Source organism: Triturus cristatus, chromosome 3_1 (genome assembly GCF_964204655.1).
Source record: "Triturus cristatus chromosome 3_1, aTriCri1.1, whole genome shotgun sequence".
Classification (NCBI taxonomy): domain Eukaryota; kingdom Metazoa; phylum Chordata; class Amphibia; order Caudata; family Salamandridae; genus Triturus; species Triturus cristatus.
Window position 1 is genome coordinate 815,657,287 of NC_140583.1, and position 21,667 is coordinate 815,678,953.

At 46.4% G+C, this 21,667-nt stretch overlaps 1 protein-coding gene across 1 annotated transcript in view; it reads left to right on the forward strand.

Moving 5' to 3' along the window:
• The first annotated feature begins 2,375 nt into the window (after positions 1-2,375).
• Positions 2,376-21,667, forward strand: part of C3_1H21orf58 (chromosome 3_1 C21orf58 homolog) — a 170,147-nt gene continuing 150,855 nt past the window's right edge. Inside the window, exon 1 of the mRNA XM_085645157.1 lies at positions 2,376-2,878. Within this exon, the coding sequence (XP_085501283.1) occupies positions 2,819-2,878 (60 nt within the window). The 5' untranslated portion in view covers positions 2,376-2,818. The remainder of the gene's footprint in view (positions 2,879-21,667) is intronic.

Genomic DNA, 21,667 nt, shown 5'->3' on the forward strand with positions numbered 1-21,667 from the left:
GTATATGTACATTTCAGAGTGTTCCTTAACGTGTATACCCCAAGAGGGTTGTGTGCAAATAAATATACGACTGCCTAAAGCTGCTTCATCGTTTCATTTGGCAGGCCACCAGGTATGGTTGATGGGACACTCTTACATCACAAGGCTGGAACGCTGGGCAGCGCACAGGAACTGGTCGGAGAGTTTCGTTAACACACAGTTCGCATAGTTGGGCTCCCCGGGGATGAAATGGAGTGAAGCACGGGGCACAATCGAACAGCGCCTGGCGGCCAGGGGGCCCAGCCGTCGGTCCTCATCTTGCACCTTGGGGGGAATTACCTTGTTGCCAGGGGAAGGGGCCCTGCTTCAGTCCATGCAAGTTGACTTGGCAGCTATCAGTCAGGCACTGGGTTCATGCGAACTGTGGTGGTCGTCCCCCGCAGGATTTGGAGGGGAGCCAGGTCTCCGGCTGCGGTAGATAGGTCGCGCAGGAGGGTCAATAGGTCCATGCAGAAATTCATAGAGCGCAGGGGCATGGGTTTCATCAGACATGCATTGATCCAAGAGAAGGTGGAGGGGTTCTATGAGGCTGATGGGGTGCACCTGTCCAGGGTAGGGATGGACATGTTCTTGCTGGATGTGCAAGAGGCGCTCGCAGGGGCAGGGCATCAGTAACAGCAAAGGAGGGAAAGGGGGGGGGGCTCTGGCAGCGACGGGAGCCTCCCCAGAGCTGTGGCGGAGTTACAGGGCGATCTGGAGGCAGAAGGGTACAGTAAGGGTACCTCTGCGACAGTCGGTACAGTAAGGGTACCCCTGTCCGGCACAGTAAGGGTGCCCGAGCCAAGGTCCGGGAGCCGAAGGAGGTTCTGGGAAGACCACGACGGCGCCCCGTTAGTCCTTCGGGCGGTTGGGGGGCCTGACCAACCGGGGGTGTGCCATAACATGCTCCGCCCCCGTAAAAAGGGGCGGGAGTATTAGACAGATCACGTGATCCAAAGGAGGATCTGAAAAGAATGTGCCGCACTGCCGGGCATCGACCCACCGTGCGTGCTGGCTCGCAAGGTGGGCGGAGCAGCGAGGGGCTGCTTGCCCTGGATCGCCCGTAAGATAACCCACTCTATCGTCATACTTATGTTGTATGAAATAAACCTGCAGCAGTTCTTCACCCATAACGAATGTGTCAGTGTAATCCTTGGGTGACGTCTGTGCATACGTGTTGAGTGGAGCGGATGACGGTGTGGTCACTATGCCGCTGCCCGCGTCCCACGCAGGGGGACATCAGCAGGGCAGCTCTCTAGTGGCCACCCGTCGGAGCCTCCCCCCCCCCTGTTCCACCTCTCTCTCGAGGCCGTGCCTTGGGGAGGGGAGGCCCCAATGGGCATTGCTGGGGGAGGCGGGCCGCTGGGCTGGGCGGGGCCAAGCCCTATTTAAGCCCCCTGCCCCCGTAGATCGCCCTCTGCTTCCTGCATACACTCCTGGCCGCGCGAGATCGCCCACCTCGCCGTTACTTTAGTCGCAGCCTCGGACACCAGCGGTTAACGTCCTTGCCACGCGCTGCGATCCGGGCCCCTCCGTCGTCGTGCGATTTGCAAGAGCAACGAGCAACGGTGAGTCTTGCAAAACCCCTCCCACCCCGGCCCTGTCCCTGGGCAGTACCAGGTTGACGGGGCCCTGTGGGATCGTGATCCAAAGGAGGATCTGAAAAGAATGTGCCGCACTGCCGGGCATCGACCCACCGTGCATGCTGGCTCGCAAGGCGGGCGGAGCAGCGAGGGGCTGCGTGCCCTGGATCGCCCGTATGATAACCCACTCTATCGTCATACTTATGTTGTATGAAATAAACCTGCAGCAGTTCTTCACCCATAACGAATGTGTCAGTGTAATCCTTGGGTGACGTCTGTGCATACGTGTTGAGTGGAGCGGATGACGGTGTGGTCACTATGTACAGCGAGCAGCTCTGCATGAGAAAGGGCAGGGAGCACAGAGGGAGAGGAAGTACATATTTGCACGTGAAGTTAACATCATTGTCCAGTTTAAGTATATCGAACTGTTTACGTTTCACAAACGAATAATCCCGCCTCACTTCTTCCCTACCTGCAATTACCCCCAATTTATATTCACAATTGGGGCGTGTGACCCGGGCCCCAACAATATTAGTGAACCCGGCCGCCCCTGGTCCTCACATCGCATTCCTCTTAATGGCCCAAACATGACCCTTTCTCCATGCCCCTTCATCTAACGATGCCTTCTTCGTTCTAGTAGCCCCTCTTTTAACGCACCCTTCGGTGGCGCTCCCTCTGTCTGACCCGCCTCTTCGCGTGCCGCCAGGCACTCATTCAGCTGCGGCTTTACTAGAGACCTGTGTCAGGTACTGCCGCGTCACGTGACCGCCTCCTGGAGATGAAGTTGTTAGCAGGGCGTGTGGCCGTAGCAACGAGATCAGGCAAAGGACAGGACAGAGACCGGCGTCGGGGACAGCAACATGTTCCTCGGAATTCATGCCCGACATATCGTCTGAAGCGCTTATCGGGGGACCCTGTGAGGAATCCTTGGACACGTAGCGCACGCACTCTGTTGTTTACCTTGTCGCACTTCCTTTAATAAACCAGCAAAAGAAAACCGTGTATAGCCTCACGATTGGGGGAAGAAGGAGAGATCAGATCGGAGACCGGACATCAGCAGTAGGACGTTGGTTACAGGAAATCAGTCACCCGCCAAGACCCAGCCATCAGTCAGTGGCTATCGGACACTAGCCTCTGGCTGCACCACACCAGCCACCAGACACTGCCCAGCAATCACCGGACTCCAGGAACTAGCGATCGGACACCCTACTGCGAGGATGGCAGACCCCTCCCTGGTCGACCAAATGACCAGGCTGAAGCTGAAACTCCTGGAGAAGGTGGGGGCAGCAATGGTGGGAGGACAGAGAAGGGCAAATGGTCTCTGCATTAACCTGTGGTGGGAAAGGGTCAATAAGGGCTCTGTGCAGTGGGGGTAAGGCGGGAGACAACAAGTGAGGGGGGTCTGTGTATGGAGCTAACATGGGTGATGGGCTATGATGGGTCCCTATAAAGGGCTAAGATGGGAGAGGGCAAGTGAGGAGACCCCGCGATACACAGTTGTGTAAGAGGGCCAAAAAAGGGCTCTGCAGCTTGCATGGGTGGACGATGGCGAGTGAGTGGTGACTCAACCAGGCCAAGGAGGGTTATTGCCCCCAGGTGAGAAGTCACTGCGAAGCGCCACGTGTAAAAAGGGCCACCAAGGAGTCCATGTGCCTGTAGAGTGCTGAGAGAGGGAGATAGCACAATGCAAAGAGCTCAGCAAGGAGTCTATGTGAAGTAGTAGAATTGCACAGCTGCGGTGAAGAGTCAGTGTGTTTGGATAAAGTGGGTGAAAATTCGGAGACCACTTTTAACTCTTTATCTAGACCTTTGACCTCTAAGTATATTCTGACGATCTTCAAACCCTCTGTATCCAAGCAAAGCGTCCTGACTTCAAGGGAGAAGCCAGAAAATTAAAATTCTCCCCACTTCGATTCTTACCTAGAATGCGTCAGGTGAGCGAAGCAAGTAATCTTTGCCCAGCCTAGATGAACTCCCCTCATCCCACCTTCCGTCCATCTATCTCGCCATCTTTTAAGACTTTCATGCATCCATCCATCTATCCATCCTTTCATGTTTCCATCCAAGCATCCTTTCACCATTTCCTCCATCATATACCATTTGGTCTATCCATTCTTCCATCAATCATTCTGTCCTTCCACTTCCACTTCCAGTCATTCATCCATCCTCCCATCCATACATCCATTCTTTTTCATCCATCATGTTACCCTCCTTTTATGAATTCACTCATCCATCCAGGCTCCCATTTGTTCATCCATCCATTGAACCAGCCTTTCATTATTCCAGTCATTATTTCATCCACTTATGCAAATATTATTTTCAACTATCAATAGTCCTTTCATACTTGCATGCATCTTTTCATGTGTATTGGCCTTCCTTCTAGTCAGTTTATTTCTTCTTTTTATATGCCATTCATTTCACTCGTCCATCTAGCTCTCTCTCTCGTAGCCAGTATATTGTGGGCGCTAGTGCAAGGAAAAAAATGCCCCCGGCTGGCATTTATTTCTTATAATACAGCAAATTCAGCATTCAGTGGACCTGTTAAGCCTCTTGGCCTCTGTGGCACTGCACCTGCTGCACCTATGAAAGTTATGCCCCTGCAAACTCTTTTTCTTTCTTCCCCTCTTTCTTTCACCTTTTGGGCCTCATTTTCTCTGATTGGATTTGCATCCTGGACCTCGGTTTCAGTTTCCTTTACACTGTGTTTTTGAGAGCATCTGTCTGCAGACAAACAAGGCTCGTGAATTATTATGTGTGAACACCACCCCCGCTGAAGCTGAGAAAGCGGAGGTTCACTATGCCACTGCCTGACTTTCTCGTAACTCGAGGCGTAGGATCCTAACAAATTCTGTATCCAGCACAACTGGAAAGCAAGGAATATGGCCTCTTACTTCCTTTTGGGTAAAAAAAAGACTGAATATCTGTTTTAATGACAAAACTGTGTTCTGTGAATAATGACATATAATGTTGTGATGTGTAAAATTGATTTATATAGCACACTAATCACCTGATGGGGAATACAGGCGCTTCGGTAGGTGTGTAGGTTTTTGATTCCGGGGAATGTGTGCAAGTGAAAGTGAGGTATACCGTAGATGTCAGGTCGGTTGGTGACAGTGTATGTGGCTGTTCAGGTATTCTGGTCCTGTGCTGTGTAGGGCTTTGGATGTGTGCAAGAGAAGTTTGAATTGGTTGCACTAGGGAAGCTTCCTGAGGTGCGGTGTGATGTGGGTGTGGTGTGGTGTGGGAGGTAGAGAATGAGTCTTGTAGAGGTGTTGTAGATGGTCTGGAGTCAATGTACGAGTTGTTGGAAGATTCTGGCATAGAAAGTGTTGCCTTAGTCCAGCCTGCTGGTGATTAGAGCTTGCGTGACGGTCTGCCTGGTGTTCTGATGCATCCATTTGAAGATTTTTCATAGCCTGTGTAGGATGTGGAAGCTGGAGGTGCACATTGTGTTGACTTGAATTGTCACGTTAAGCTTGTTGTCTAGAATGAGCCCTAGATTTTCAGTGTGGTCTGTGAGCTTGGGCGTTGGTCCTAGCTCTGACAGCCACCAGGTGGAGTCCATGGGGAGGTCTTGTTGCCCAAGACCAGTATTTCCGTCTTGTTTGAGTTGAGCTGCAGGCAGTTGGTTCACATCTAGTCTGCTGCAATGGTCATGCGATTGATGAAGTTGGTTCTGGCATTGGTTATTTGGTACATCAGGGAGAGGATGAGTTGGGTGTCATTGGTGTAGGAGATGATGTTGGCGAGTGGTGTCATGAATATGTTGAAAAGGATGGGGCTGAGGGACGATCCCTGTGGGCCTCTTCATGTCATTTTCTTAGTCTCTGATGTGAAGAGTGTCAGCCTGACCCTTTGGGCTCTTCCCGTGAGGAAGGAACAGATCCATTTGAGAGCAGATCCTTGTATGCCAATCTCGTGGAGTCTTCTGATTAGAGTGCTATGGAAAACAGTGTGAAAGGCCGCAGAGAGGTCAGGCAGGATAAAGGCTGCTGTTTCTCCTTGGTCCAGGATGATTCCAATGTCATTGGTGGCCTCGATGAATGCTGTTTCGGTGCTGTGGTTTTTTTTTAATCCCGATTGAGTGTTGTCTAGAAGATGGTGAAGTGCGAGGTGGTTTGGGAGTTGCTCACATATAATGCCAGTGAGTCGAATGGATACGGATATATGCTCAGAACTAAACAAAGCTGGTTCTATGTACGGCACATAATGAGCTCCAGATACTGGCATCTCATCCTCAGGTGCTGATGTCAACATGGGGTTTTATATAGGGTACATTCTGAACTACTTGATACGGGAATCACTGGCAAGTTCCTTTTGTTGGTTGTCTATATAACCTAATCCCCATCTTGATTTTCAAATAACCCCCCCCCCATGTTTTTCCTCCTAGGACATTGAGGGCTTTGATAAACCACCCTTTGAAATAGAAAGTCCATAAATATGATCCATGTTTTGGTCAATGGCACCAAGGGGCTGCCCCATTTTCTGATGAAATTCCTCTTTCCTACAATAAGACCTTGATTCACAAGGGATTTCTGGTACCTGTTTGGTCTGGAGCCCACAAAGTACCAAAGAGCATGGTTGAAGCCCTAATTTATAAGGTTCCTCCAATCACTGATTCCAACATACACTCCATAGTTGGAGCGCTATTTCCCCCTCCGACCCCTGTGCGTCAGTGTTATTGAGTTTGATGTAAAAATCAAAGCTGCAGACCTACTGCAAGAGTAGAAACTTAACACTATATTCAGACTGGCTACCATTATATCCTCTATATACAGAACGTTGGCTGTCATATTTCTTAGCCTAGAATCTTACGCACTGTAGCCACTATGGAACCTACACATCCTGTGAATCGAGAAACAGGTTCACAAACCTTCCACATCTATGCCCAATCGTTTTTGCCTTTATGTTCAGGACTGGGGCCCTCACAACCTTCACTGAAACCCTAACATTCTATTTTGTATACCATGTTAATTAAGCACTCATATACTTTGTAACCAACCTGATGCCAAGTAGCCTCTGAATCCAGGTGTGGGAGTCTCACTCCTTCTATACCCCTACCTGGGAACAACACATCCTCTTTAACCTGTCCTGGTACACTTATTTCCTCTGCATCCAGACATAGAAACCTCATCTTCACAATCACCAGGATTGGAAACGTAACACCCTCTCTAGCCAGCCTGGCACCCTTGCACCCTTTGCATCCAGCCTGACTCTCTAAAACCCTCTGTATCAAACCTGGGATCCTCACACAGCTCTATAGCTTGGGCCCCTTGTAAGCCACTGCATCTAGGCCTTGGACCTTTACTTCCTCTAAATCCAGCTCTGGGATCTTCACCCCTTCTGTGTCCTGGCTTCAAAATCAGGTTTGTAAGCCTTCCACCCTTTGTATCCAACCTGTGATCCTCAACACCCTCTACAATCGGGCCCAAGAGTCTTTGAGCCACTGTGTCCAACCTTCTTGGAGCCTTCCTACCCACATTACCCAGCTTAGGACCTGTGCAACTTTGTACGCAATCCTGAAAATCTAAATCTCACTCCCTCACAATCCAAGTTTCTATGTTTCACACCTTCCTCACAAATTCTGTATCCAGCCGGAGCCTTTCACTATGTGGGCTATATGGTATTCCATGGTCACAAATATCTGGTTACAGAGATCTTCAAATGTATTATCCCAGAATTACATCGAGAAAAATCTTGCAATTCATTTTAAAGTCTGTTAGGAAGAAGAAATCTGGCATGATGTTATGGGATGAAAAAAACAAATGTGGCATTCCACTCTGGATTGTCACGATCCAAACCTGCTTGTACTTTTGCTCTAAACCGAAAGTAAAAAGAGATGGCTGCCCATGGATAGAAGCTGTGAGATGACCCTAACAATGTGTGGGTGTCATGGCTGACTGGAGCGACCCCATAACATTAAAAGAAAGATCTCATTCAAAGACAATCCTTTTTTTAAAACAAAATGTTATTAATTTTTATTAAATAGATCAACAAATATCCTCTGTGGTACATATATAGCAACCATCATAGTCGTTTCAACACTGAATCATATTGCTCAACGATTTCAGTCATAAGCGCCATCCATCAACATTAAACACTTCTGAAAACTGCTGCTTAAGCTTTTAGAGGAGCGTGTAAGTACTGATTGAACGCATTGATTGAACAAATAAACACCCCCCTTTGGAACACCCCATCTATCTTCCCCCTCCCCCCGGATGGCAGGGGCGAGGGAGACAAGGGCAGCAAGCTGATCATGTAAGGGAGGCTGAAGGGGCAGTGGTAGCTCAACAGACTATGGGAGGCACGAGGGAAGTATCAAGGCCACGCCAACAGAGAGGAAAGGGGAGGAGGGTCTGGGGCAACAATCGGACCATGCATGGGAGGCAGAAGGAGATGGCATAGGGAAATGGAGAAATGGGCGGGAAGTGAGGGGAATTATAGATTATGTCTCGCTAGACGTAGTGGAAATGAGAAGTCGCAAGACCTGGCCCGGGCATGGATGGCACTCCTGGAACTGTTCCAGCGCTCGGCTGTGGAGGATGGGGTGATCCGGTGGAGGGTGATGGGACTCCGGTCCCGTGAGAGACCTGTGACGGGCTTCCCCTTATGCTCTTGAGGCTATGTCTGCTGTAGTATGTGGGAGGTGGATCCGACAAGTGGTACGAGAGGCTTTGTTATACACGTAGTTATGGTAGCTACTGGTGAAATGCTTGGGTGGGTGGTTAGGGTGGGGGGATATGTTGGGGGGGTTGCTGGGGGAAGGGGTGGGGGGCATATTGGTTACGTCACACACTGGTAGTGGATTAATCCTGTGGGTGGGCTACCTCACAGCACAGATGCTGATGGGGTGACTGCTGTACCGTTGTGGTTAGTTTGGTGGACTGGTCACTACCCTACGCATTGACTTGGCTGGAGGGCTGGGTAAGGGGATTGACTGTATTATGTTTTGCAACTCAATAAAAGTCTGTTTAAAAAAAATAAATGGGAGGCAGAAGGAGTAGTGGCAGCACAACAGACCATGCAGCGCAGGAAGAGGTGATAAGGAAGGGCATGGACTCTGACAACAGAGAGCAGGGGGAGGGGGGGGGGAAACAAGATGACCATGCAGTGGAGGCAGAAGAGGCAGTGGCAGCACAATGGACCATGGAGGGCAGGAAAGAGGGGATAGGGACATGTAGTCTGATAATGGAGAGCAGGGTGGAGTACGAGCAGGGGCAACAAGCTGGCCATGCAGAGCAAGCAGGAAGGGGCAGTAGCAGCACAACAAACTATCAGGGGCGGTGCGTCCATTAGGGCACTGGGGCATTGCCCCCCCCACCCGCAGCTCCCTCTGCATCTCTGAACTTAAGTAAACTCCCAGTTTACTTAAGTTCAAAGACGCCGAGGGAGAACTGACGATCATGTCCGTCAGCATGACGTAGGACCGCCCACCCCCTTCAGAGTCTGAAGGTGGTGGGCGGTCCTGCGTCATGTTGACTGACATGCATTGTCAGACCAGGGGCAGCAGGCAGCAGCACAAGTACGCATGAGTGGGGAAGGTGAGCGAATTTTCGTGCCGTGCCCAGTCATGCGCACTTGTGCCCGCTCTGGTTGGCGCATGCCCATTAGGAGAGCGAGGGTTGAGCAAAGGCTCAAACCTCGGTCTCCTAATGGGTAGGCGGGCGGAAAGTCACCGTGCCCTGAGTCAATCCTGGTGCTGCTCCAGCACCAGTATTGGCTGAGGACGGAGGGCGGGGTTGCCACTCCAGTGAAGGCACCAAGGGCCCAGAAGATGTGGCGCGGACCGGCGGTCAGGTAAGTTTTCTATCTTTTTATTTTTTATTTTTTTATTCCACCCCCCCCCCCCCCCCCGCGAGTATTAAGATGCAAGCCGCGATTGGTTTTGTGCTAAAACAAAAAATGAATTTTTGCGGGGGTGAACGATTCTGGCTCCCGCTTGGCATTTATTTATGCCTTTATGCACTGAAGTCCTAGAGATAGGGCTCTCTGAATGTGGAGGGCCAACGCTCACCAGGCAGGGGGGTGGGCCGCCTGCCACATAACAAAGAATACCCTTAGGACATGTAGATGTTGGTGAATGTGGGGTAAACCGCGATGACCTATCTTTGAGGCTCATGGTTCCCCGGCCCCTTTAGAGCTGGAGCAATCAGTCCGTTTCTGCCGGAGGAGCCTCACTTGGGGCCACCAGAGGAAACCCTGTCCGGCAGTCCACCTGCCACCGGGCCACCATGATGACAGTCCTCCTTTTGTATTTACGGTGGGGCGATCCTCAGTGGACCTCCCTGTCCCTGCTCAGGATTGCAGTGCGAGGATGGTGGACCTGGGCAGAGAAAACAACGACCATGGTGGCAGGGAGAATACTTCCTGTGTGACTGGGCCATGGAATGTTTTTTATGTTTCTGAAACAAACTCGCTTTGAGAGTTTTCGTTTTAGGAAAACAAAACAGTATGGTAAGCGGTGCCAAAAACAGTGACTTCTGCTTTGAGACTGGCGACGTTCGAATTTAGATACCCTGGACTCAAGTGAGGTAGGGGTGCGTTGAGGATGAGTGGTAATGAAAGTAAGAAAAGAAAAGAAATTCATCCCCTCCCTTTAAATACTGTTTTCTCGGCGAGCATGGCATGATCCATGTCCTTAGCCCAATCTGTCATTAGCGGTATGGTGTCAATTCCCCACCGCCGGGCAATGTTCCGCTTAGCTAATCACCACCCCACTGTGGACCATTCTTGCTCAAGCAGGTATCCGGCCTCGGGGCAGAGATCAGGCCGGCGCGGGAGATATAATTCCGGATATTACGGGAGTGGCGCTACGGAGTTAAACTACCGAGCGGCCATTCCCGTCGGCAGTTAGCCACGCCCCTAATTAATTTTCCTTTTTGAGCTGGTGTGTGATCGTCAAATTTAAAAGGAGTCACTGCGAAGTTTTCTTCTTTCTCCACAAAGTATTCTGAATTATTTCGTTCACGATATTTGCTTGGTAAATTAGAATACTGTTGACTCCCTTTGAAAACTGATGCTTTTGTTCGAGTATTTGCATTTTGGTTACCATAACAGAAAATGGAGTCTATTTCCGTCCCAGCAAAGGTCTCCAGTTTGTTTCTAACTGTTTCCAACACATCAGTCACAGATTAAAGAGGGGTGAAGAAACACGTCGCTCCAGCTCATCTTTTCTGTTTTGAGAATTTTGAAATGACAGGTTCAATTTATTGTTTGAGTTATTGACCACTTTTTTATTAATTTCCCATTTAAGCCTTGGTTTAGTAAGAGATTGTTTTATTTCTTTGCATGTTTGTTCACAAAGGCTGTTTAACTGCTCAATAATAACTGTTCCATGAACGGGGTGTTTATATTCTTCTAAATATTGTCTGTTGGTTACTTCTCTGCTTACGTTTCTGTTTATATCACTTTGAAATGCCATTGGGGATTTGTTATTTGAATTATTTCCCATTTTGTCGTTGATTTCCTTTCTTCACATGTGTTGAACAGAAGGTTGATTTGTTCCTTTGTCTCTAAAGAGGCTTTTAAGGGGATTTTACTGGAGTGATGTTGCGTCCGTAAATAGGCGGCTATGACTCATTTCTTTGAGGCATTTCAGAAAAGACTGTCCCAGGTTCTTTTTCAGACGTTTAACATTCCTGATTGTTTTTTTTTTAACCCTGTGTCCTCCTATTACCAGATTTATAGATACACCAAGGTGCTACTGTGCTCTTTCCCATCCAAAACCCGTGCTCTCACAGCCCAACACGTTTTACTCTGAGCATAAGAGACGCTTGTCTTTGGAGCAGCACGTGTTGTCAGTATAAAAGGTGCACACCTTTTATTCAGGCAATCTGCTGCACATGTGCTGGTTATATTGGGATTTGAAACAAGCGAAGTGGGGGTTATGAGGAGTAACGTTCAGATATGTGATGACTGGGTACAGGTGTGCGCCGTCACTGTTACTTTAAGAGGCAGGTAGCTTTCTGTGGGAAAGGTTGGGACAGAGCAGAAAGAGCTGCTTGCCAGGCCTGGCACACAACAGGTTTGTGTTCCTGTCGACGCACATTTAACAATAGAATGAAAAATAGATGTCACTATGGTACCTGTCGACGCACATTAAACAATAGAGTGAAAAAGAGATGTCTCTATGTTATCGCCAGCCCAAACTATCATCTGGACACGTCACAGGCAGAGGCCGGGGTGAGGAGGGGAGTGTCTTTGGTGCCACCCTGCATGCTGTGGTTGAGGAGAGGCTGCCTGGCAGTGCCCTGAACACGACTCGCTCTTGCTGACAACCTCCCACTCCTCATCCCTTCCATCGCCTCTTGCTGCACTCCCCCCTCCACCATAAAACAGCTACTTCTGACCCAGCCCATGCGTTCAATGGGCACTTTGGGCAGGGGTGGGGATCTCCCCTGAGAGAGTGTGACTACGGAAGACTGAGAGAGAACAAAGAGTGCTAGAGACAGTAGAGAGAAATCAAGAGACAGAGAGTGAAAGAGGGTGCAAAGAAGAGAAAGACAGACCTAAAGAAATATGGATGTAGATAGAGATAAAACGACAGAAAGAGATACAGGCCTAGAAAGAGAGAAAACAGATACTTGGAGATAAAGTCAATGGAAAGAAAAGAGAAAAGAGATACAGAACGCACCTGTAAACCAAAATGTCATGCCTGGTGTGTAATGGTACTAAACTGGATGTAATTGATAACATAAGAGAGAGAATAGATTGATAAAGCAAGAGAGATGAAGCGAAATTGAAAGAAAGATGAAGAGCCAGAATGAGAGGGAGGAGAGAGTGAGAGTGTGTGTGGGAGAGAGAAGCGATGGATTATTACTAGAGAGAACGAGAGAGAGGGGGTGGAACAGAGAGATGGAGCTAAGCAGAGCCAGAATGAGAGACAGGAGAGAGTGAGAGTGTGTGTGGGGTAGAGAGAAGCAATGGATTATTACTAGAGAGAACGAGAGAGAGGAGTGAAACAGAGAGATGGAGCTAAGCAGAGCCTGAATGAGAGAGTGTGGCAGAAATAGAGAGGGGTATAATGAGTATTCCTACTTACAAAACCTGTGTGGCTGTGTTATCTCTACTATAATCAGACACTGGAACAGACCATTGAATGTTGGAATGTAAAATCCTGTCCCGCTTTGTGGTAACTTAAAATTTTGTCTGCTACAGAAATTTATAAATATGAGAGAATGTTAATTTGCTTTGGCAAGTCATGCATTGTAGACTGCACTTAGCCCACATGAAATGAAACGTGGGACTGGAGGCCTGTTTGGCAGTGAATTGGATCTGGAATTTCTGAGTTTGAGTTGCATGGTCAATATTTATGTGTCACTTTCATAGTTATTTAGACTGTGTTTCTGTTTTATACTGTTTCTGCCAATATGTAACCTTTAGCCACAGTTTTGGTTTATTTTGATTGCAGTGGCTCAGTTTATTTGGTGATTCACAATTCCAATCATGGGTAAAACATGGTTTGTTAAACATAGAGGAGATGTACTTGCAAATTGTTGGATTGCGTATTGCATTTCAGGTTTTCAATTTGACCAATCTTTTGACTTCTTACCAACGAAATATGAGTGTCTTCCTGGTCAAGGACCACACTGCTTTTTCTCTTATCTGTCTTGTATCAAGACCCTGCTGGACTAAGGGGTGAAAGAAAGCTTCAATAAGCAGCTACCTATGTTATATGATATCTCTTTATTAATGTAATACCTGCACTTTCACAATTGCTTTATTAACCTTCCTGCTTTCTCAAATTTGCTTGAAAATGCACCATTTGTCCACTCTTTTTTCAAAATGTTCTCGGGGGGGGGAGAAACCCCCCGGAACCCTGCTTAGGTTGTTCGGGCTCACTCGCTACGCTCGCTCACTACGGTGCAGTATGACAATCATTTTACACCCACCACTTTCAAATGTCACCAGCCACCACTGCAAACTATTCAGGGCAGACAGGAGGTAGAGTGGCAGCACAACAGACCATGGATGGCAGGAGGGAAGTGGCAGGGACATGGACTCGAAGACAGATGTCGGGGAGGGGACAGTGGCAGCAAGCTGACCACACACGGCTGGCAGGAAGGGAAGCGTCAGCACAATGGACCACACAAGGCAGGCATGAGGGACAGTGGCAGCACAACTGACCATGGACAGCAGGAGGGAGGGGTCAGGTGTCTGCACATGGCAAGGGAGGGCAGAAAGGATGGGAGCAGGAGCAGCAAGATGACCATGGAGGGCAGGCGTGAGGGGAGCGGAAACATAACACACTATGGAGGGCAGGAGGAGGGTTCGGGACACACACACACAGACACTGTAGGGAAGGTGAGAGAGGTGAGGAGTGGGGGCAGCAAGCTGACCACGCAGGGCAGATGGGAGGGGCAGTGGCACCACAACAGACCACACAGGGCTGCAGTAAGGGAGCAGAGGCATGTACTCAGACAACCGAGGACAGGGGGAGGGGCCAGGGGAAGGGACAACAAACTAACCACAAAGGGCAAGTGTGAGGAGCAGTGGCAGCACATCGGATTGTGCAAGGCAGGAAGGGAGGGCGCATGAGCATGGACTCTGAGAAGAGATGCCAGGGAGGAGGGGGGTAGGGGCAGCAAACTAAGTACAGACAGCAAGCGAGAAGGGCAGTTGCAGCACAAAAGACCACACATGGCAGGAGTGAGAGGGCAGGGCACAGACTCGGACAACAGAGGGTTAGTACAGCCAACTGACCATAGAGGAAAGTCCTGAAGGGGCATAACAACATACCATGGATGGTAGTAGGGAGGGGGGACAGGAGCAGGGGCAGCAAGCTGACCATGAAGGGCAGGCCAGCAGGCACAGTAAGTTGTCCACAGAGGGCTGATTGTATGGGGCAGGGACAGGCAGTGGGTGAACAGAGGGCAGGCAGAAGAGAGGGAGCAATCTGACCACAGAGAGCAGACTAGCATATGCAGGGTCAGCATAATGGACCTTGGAGGGCTGGCAAGAGGGACAGAGGCACACACACTGAGACCGGAGGGCGGGACGGACGTGGGCAGAGGCAGCAAGCTGAGCAGAGAGGGCAGAAGAGAGGGGCCAAGGGCATGCAATCAGAGAACAGGGACAGGCAGGAGGGGGCCAGGGGCACTCAGATGGAGAATAGAAGGCAAGCAGGAAGGGGGCAGGGGCAGCAATCTGACCACAGAGGAACGACTGCGGTTGGTTGGCCATCAGCAGGGGCAGGGCCTGCCCTGCTGGGAATGGCCAAAGGCTGTGCGCAATATAGACATTGGCTGAATATGTTAAAAAATATTCTAGCGATTCACTGGAAAAAAACAAAAGATTAATAGAGGGTATAGTAAAGTATGGTTACATGAGCTACCCTAACATTAAAAAGCTCCAGAAATTCAGTGAAAAAAACAAAGGTTAAAGTACATTTCAGTTAGGTATGGTAATAAGATCTTAACTTACATTAAAAAAAACTAGAAATTTACTGAAAAAACAAAGGTTAAAGTAATTTTATAGTTAGGTGTTGAAATGAGTGAAAAACAAACACTAAAAAAACAAAAAACACAGAAATTCGGCAGTTATATTTCAGTGAGCTAACCATAACTTGCACCCCCGCCATGCACTGCTTTTGATCTCACATATTACATATGACATGTTAAATGACATAATTGATGACATCACTGATGACATCAGTGTTCACATCCTAATCATATACAGCATAGAGTTACTCAGTATACATGTGTGCGTTCATAGAATGGAAATAGCGTAAGTCCGGGGGACAGGTATAATTATGCATTTGAAAAGTTATCTGGTGCACCGTTCACAAATCACTGAAGTTTGGTTTGGAAAAAGTACTTCTATGTTAAACAAGGTAAAAGCGCACCTGATATGCGTTGCAGAGACATTTTGAAAGTAGGTTGTGGCTAGTTCTAAAAAAATCTATGAAAAAGGCCAAAGTTGCTGTTGACAATACATTAACCACCAGTGGATATCTAGACTTGTGCCCATGTATAACCTGTGCATGCTTATTTTCAGAATTTCACTAAAGATTTAGAGGCATTGTAGCTTATTGAATAATGTAGAATGTAGGAGTGTCTCACTTGGAGGTGGTTTATCTCATACATGTGTTGTAAGTAAAGCTCCAAGGCTGTATGCTATTATGCCCATCTCAGGAATGCATGTAGTATATTTTACTAAACCACGGAGCATTGTTCAAAGGGCCTGAAAGAAAGTGTCTTTACTGGTGCAAATGTATACCTGTAAACCTCTTGACTTAAAATTATGTGTCAATTGAAGTCTTTAAAAGGGTAATCCCTTTAAGATCAATAGAAAATTGTCCCCAGGTATAGTGTGTTGAATTACTTCAAGTCCACAAACCCTATAGAATGGTGTCAGAATGATTGTCTGATAGAAGCAGTGATACCATCCATGATCTCATTTGAGATGTCATCAGGGATGTCATCAATACTAGTGTCATTTAACATGTCATGATTGATGTAAATGCCGCCTCACAGATTGTTTGTTACAATTACTTTGCAGAGGGAAACAACTCTCCAATTAGTAACAATGTGTCTTCAATGTGATTTTACTATACTGTACAAGTTTAACTCCTTGCATCTTGGTTTTGATTAAAAATCTTTTGTTAAATATTCATCAAAAATGCCATGGCATAAACTATATATGCTGATGCACAGACAAAATAGGGATTCCTTCCCTCTCGGGAGTCATGGTACATTGGATAGTATCTGTACATCAAAGCAAATGTGCTGGAGCAACACAATCCAAATAAACTTGATTAAAAAAAATAAACATAAATGACCAGCTCTCCATAGTTATACAGAATAATAGTATGTCCTGTTTCCTGGATGCGAATAATCGTTAAAGCTGTAGTAAAACTCATACTCACTTAGTACAACTATGGATCTACATAACAATCAAGCCCCAGTGGGTATTATTTTGCATGAGCCTATAAGAATCGATACTTATCCACAAAGTTCATCTATCGAAAATAAATCAATACATAAACAACTCAGTCAAAACATAACTGCAAATTAATATAATGAACATTGCTCCACTGCTTTAAGAGTTCTTTTTGTACCAAACATTAAGCCCAAGTGGGTAATACTCCATTATATGAGCTCTTTTGGCCATTTCATATAAAAATTCATGGTATTTGTTCAAATCAGTCAGGGATGCTCACCAAGAAGACACATCTAAAACAGCTAAAAATATTTTAAACAAAGAAAACCTTAAAACACAAAACATCATCATTGCAAACAGTGAGATTACATTGCATTCTTGAAATAAACTCTGTATCATCTCTCAAATAAAAATGAAGAGGATTATAATGGAGCCAAAAGTCCTATGAATTCACAGGTGTACATGTAACTCTAAGGTCCCAATTTAAACCTCTGTGTTCCTTACTGTCCAACGCCAGAATATACTTTAACTCAAATATTTGCAGCTCTTTTTTCCTTGTTTCCTCTCTGTACCTTATTGTCTAATCCATCTATCACACTGTATCTCAATCCATTCTCATGTTCATTGTGCACTGCATGAAAGTGTCTAGCTACGGGATAGGAAGTATCTACATTCTTGATAACCTTCAGATGTAATGTAAGGTGGATTTGCAGAGCACTGCTTGTCACCCGTGAGGGTTTCCAGGCACTGAATTCTCATGTGGATAATGTGGTACTACCTACATAGGTCTTAGAATAGAGACATCTCAGTGTATATGCTACATATTCACTTCAACAATTAAAATGTACCCTGATCTTCTTTTTGCCTGTGCTGTTGATGTCTTTTGCACTCTTCCCATTTCTACAGGCTTTATACATGCTAAATTTTACGAAACCTTCCTTAGGTTTCAACCACAATTGCTTGTCCTTTCTGACATCACTTCTGACCAACAGTTCTTTCATAGATCTAGCCCTCCTAAACGCGATAAGGAATTTCATGGATATCACACTCCCAATTATGGGATCACTACTCAGTAAATGCCAATTTTTCCCCAATATAGCTCTCACTATCTTTTTTCTTGCATTTACCTACAACCTACAACTGTCACCTGTAGAATATTTCTTCTTTTTGTTTTTAAACCAAATTTCCTCTCTGTTACACTTCATCTCCTTGTTTTTTGCTGTATCTAATGTCATCTTACTGTAGCCCATGAGTTCACATCTCCTGATCATCTCCCTTTCAATTGTACCATGTTCTTCTTCATTGCCACAAATCTTTTTGGCTCTGAGGAGTTTTCTACTTGGAATACTCTCCTTTAGCACAATTATGTGAAAGCTATTGGTATGTATTGGCATGTAATGTGCTGTTACCAGCACTGGATTACCCGAATAAAATCGGTTGGGGAAACTACAGGATACTGCCTCACCAATGCTGTAAAAGTTCCTAGGGGTGACCCTAACTACTTTTGCAGTACTTCTTGGGTGTTTTATTGTAAACTATTCCACAGTGTCCCTCTCTACCTAAAGCCAACACAGCGGAACCTTTCTTTCTCTGTGTAGAGCTCCCTGTGCCCACCCTGAGGTGTGGCTATGATAATGGGAAAACATCCGTTTTGGTCACTTCAAACCAGTTCTGGGGAAGCTCTCTCTTTCACTGAGTTTGGAGGCAGACTGGCTATGAGGTCAAAGGGAGGCAGACTTAAGTGTGAGGTACATTTGCCAGTGACTGGGTAAGCTTCCTTTGAAACTTAGGAAGGGGACTGGGCACAGCCCTGCTTAGGGAAAAACATCTTCCCATACCCAACCCTTTTGTCCGCTGTCTAGGAGCAGTAAAGATCTCACCATAGGAGAGCCAACAACAGCCAGGTTACACTGAAAACTGGCAGAAAGGCAAATTTGACTCAGGCAGTAAAATGACAACTTTCTAAAAGTACCATTTTCAAAATAGTAATTTAAAACCTGACTTGACTATTAACTTGGATTTTAACTTACTATTAAAATGAGCCATTGAATCCTTTTTCTACATATTCCCAGACTAAAGTTATGCATTAAAAGGTGTTATAAAGTAACATAGTGGTTTTCTGTGAGAGAGCAGCTGTACCACATTGCCAGGGCATATAAAACATAAGTACACATGCCCTAAATTTTAAATACTATTCACTCTGGCAAATGAGCGTGTAGGTCCTCCTTTAGGGGGCAGATATAGGTATTAAAAAAGAAGGTTTAGGTCTGGAAAAATGTTTATTTTGCAAAGTCCAATTAGCAGTTTTAAACCTGCCTACCCAGGCTGCAAGGACAGGCCGTAGACACTGGGGCTCCCTGCCTGGAAGAGTGTGGGTTAACCGTGTTTATGCTATTCTGGGAAGGTACCACAACTTTGCTCCCATCCGGGCAGGCGCAGTGAAAAATGCTGCTTTTACCCGGGCCAGAGCAAAGTTAAAGACCTGTCTTCCACCAGCACCACAATGGGTGTTGGCTGCGGCAGCAGGGGCATTTGGGGCTCCCCCATGGATCCCAACAATTAAAGATGCTATGAGTGCCATGGAGGAACCCGGGCACCCACTAGGTAAAAAAAGGCGGTTACCACCCGAAATTAAAAAAATTATTGGACCCATTGGCCAAGGGAACTTATCTTGCATTGGCCACTCAGCACTCCAGCACATTGAAGGTACTGTGGTACCTTGCAATGTAATTGGCTGGCCTCAACAGTTTCAGAAAATGTTGACTCTGCCATTACAGGACTCAGAGACTTTGTCCACATGTCCTGAAAAGTTTATTTTGAAAAGAGGTATAAGGGGGCATTGTAGGGACACCCTGATGCCCAGGGCCCTCTGCGGGGTGGGGTGCCAAAGGGACTCACCCATCTGGTCCCACAATTAAAAAACTAAATACATTATTCCAGGTGCAGGTTCCTCGGTAGTCTCACGAGACCCAAGCTTCCCTCTCACGATATCATTGTGGCGTGCAAGCTTTCTTTGCTTGTACAGATGATTCTACTGTGGTACCAGTAGAAAAAAACGTGTACGCAACTGCAGAACCATGCCGGCGAAGCATGCAGCTTAGAAACCACAGTACAGAAAAGAAGAACACAATGTTGTTTGGGTCCTCAAGGCCAAAGGACTTGCGTAGCGTGGGTTAGTCATACATGGGGCTTTGGGCGCAGGGCCTGATCATAGACCAGACTCTGCTGCCAACCCCCGCAGGGCATGCACAGTGTGGGTTGCTTGCATGTGGCGGGTATGCTGCATGCAAAAGGTTGGCCATTGGTCCAATTTAGAATATGATTAAAAAAACTGAAATTCACTGAAAAACACCCAACAAAGATTAAAGAGACATTATAGTTATATTAGTGTCCAAGACCTTGATTTATGTTTAAAAAAAAGCCCAGAATTTCACTGAATTAAACAAAGGTTAAAGTGACATTATAGTTAGGTGTTGGTTCAAGAAAAGAATTTACATTTTTAAAAAAAGTACACCATTCATAGTTTATTTATCTAGCTATTACATGTGGCCCCGTCATGCACTGCTTATGACCTCAAACATTACATCACTTATGACAGGTTATTTTTTTTTTAAAGTGACAGAAATGTTGTTTGAGCATAGTGAGAAGGTAGATTATTATTTACGGTGGATGGTAGTCAACCACAAGTAATAATTACACTGTCCCTGTTAGCTCCAGTAAAGGTTTCAGTAATTTAAAACTGACAAAACCCCTGGTAGCTATTGCACAGAGCAGATAGGCTTAACTTAAGAAAATGTGTAAAGCATTTAGAAGAACCAAAACAGTTAAAAAGTTGAATAAACAACACAATATAAATCCCACTACAATTTATAAAAATAGAGAATATTTTAATGACTAATATGAGCCAAAAGTGACAAAATCACAATAAAGTCCTCTTTACAAATGTTAACTGACCCAGCCCTTGGGTGTCTCCTCACATGTCACAACAGCAGGCACAGTTCTTATTCTGTCTTCAAGAGGTCCAGAGGTGTTCTGAAGAGGATACCAGGGGTTCCCCATTTATGTCCACTGCAAGCCTGTCGGTGGGAAAAACGCATGGCCATTGCCTTACTAGTGGGGTAAAGTGTTCCAAGGTGTGACCTCACCCACTACTGCAGCACTTCCTGAGTGTTTTACTATAAACTATCCCACAGTGCTCCTCTCTACCTAAAACCAACATGGCAAAATCTTTCTTCCCCTGTGTAGAGCTCCCTGTGCCCATCCAGATGTGTGGCTATAATAATGGGCAAAACCTACCTTTTGGTCACTTCAAACCAGTTTTGGGGTAGTTTTCCCTTTCACTGAGTTTGGAGACAGGCTTGCTATGAGGGCAAAAGGGAGGCAAGCTTGAGTGTGAGCCACATCTGCCAGTGACAGGGTAGGCTTCCTTCGAAGCTTAGGAATGGGCTGGGCACAGCCCCCAGGCCATCATGCTTAGGGAGAAAAACATCTTCCCACAACCAAGCCTTTAGTGCACTGTCTAGGAGCAAGCAGTAAACATCTCACAACAGGAGAGCCATTAACAGTTAGGTTACGTTGAACACTGGCAGAAAGGCACATTTGGCTCAGACAGCAAAGTGACAACTTTCTAAAAGAGCCATTTTCAAAATAGTAATTTAAAATCCAACTTGACCATTACCGTGGAATTTAAATCTCTATTAATATGAGTTATTTAGCCCCTTTTCTACCTAGTCAATGACTAACGTTATGTGATATAATGTAACACAGTGGTTTTCTGTGAAAGAACCAGCCTTACCACATTGAAAAACGACTTTGGAGATTTCTCACTACCAGGACATATAAAACATAAGTTCACATGCTCTACCTTTTAAATACCATTTACCCTTCCCTATGGGCATGTAGGTTCTACTTTAGGGTGAGTTATAAGTATTAACATGCATTGGCAAAGCTGCTAAGTCTCAACTTTGGTACCTACTGGCTTTGTAAATGTTTTTTAACGATGTGTACAGCATCCCTCGTTCTGTGCAGCATGGTTAAATAAGAATTAGAAAAAGCTTATTACATGACCACCAGCGTAATTTTGCATTCATACGTACCATGCAGGCACACACCTACAAATTGGCACAGGCGTGTTTTTCTTTTTATTTAACCGATCCAGTTGTTTTTCTTTTTATTTAACCGATCCA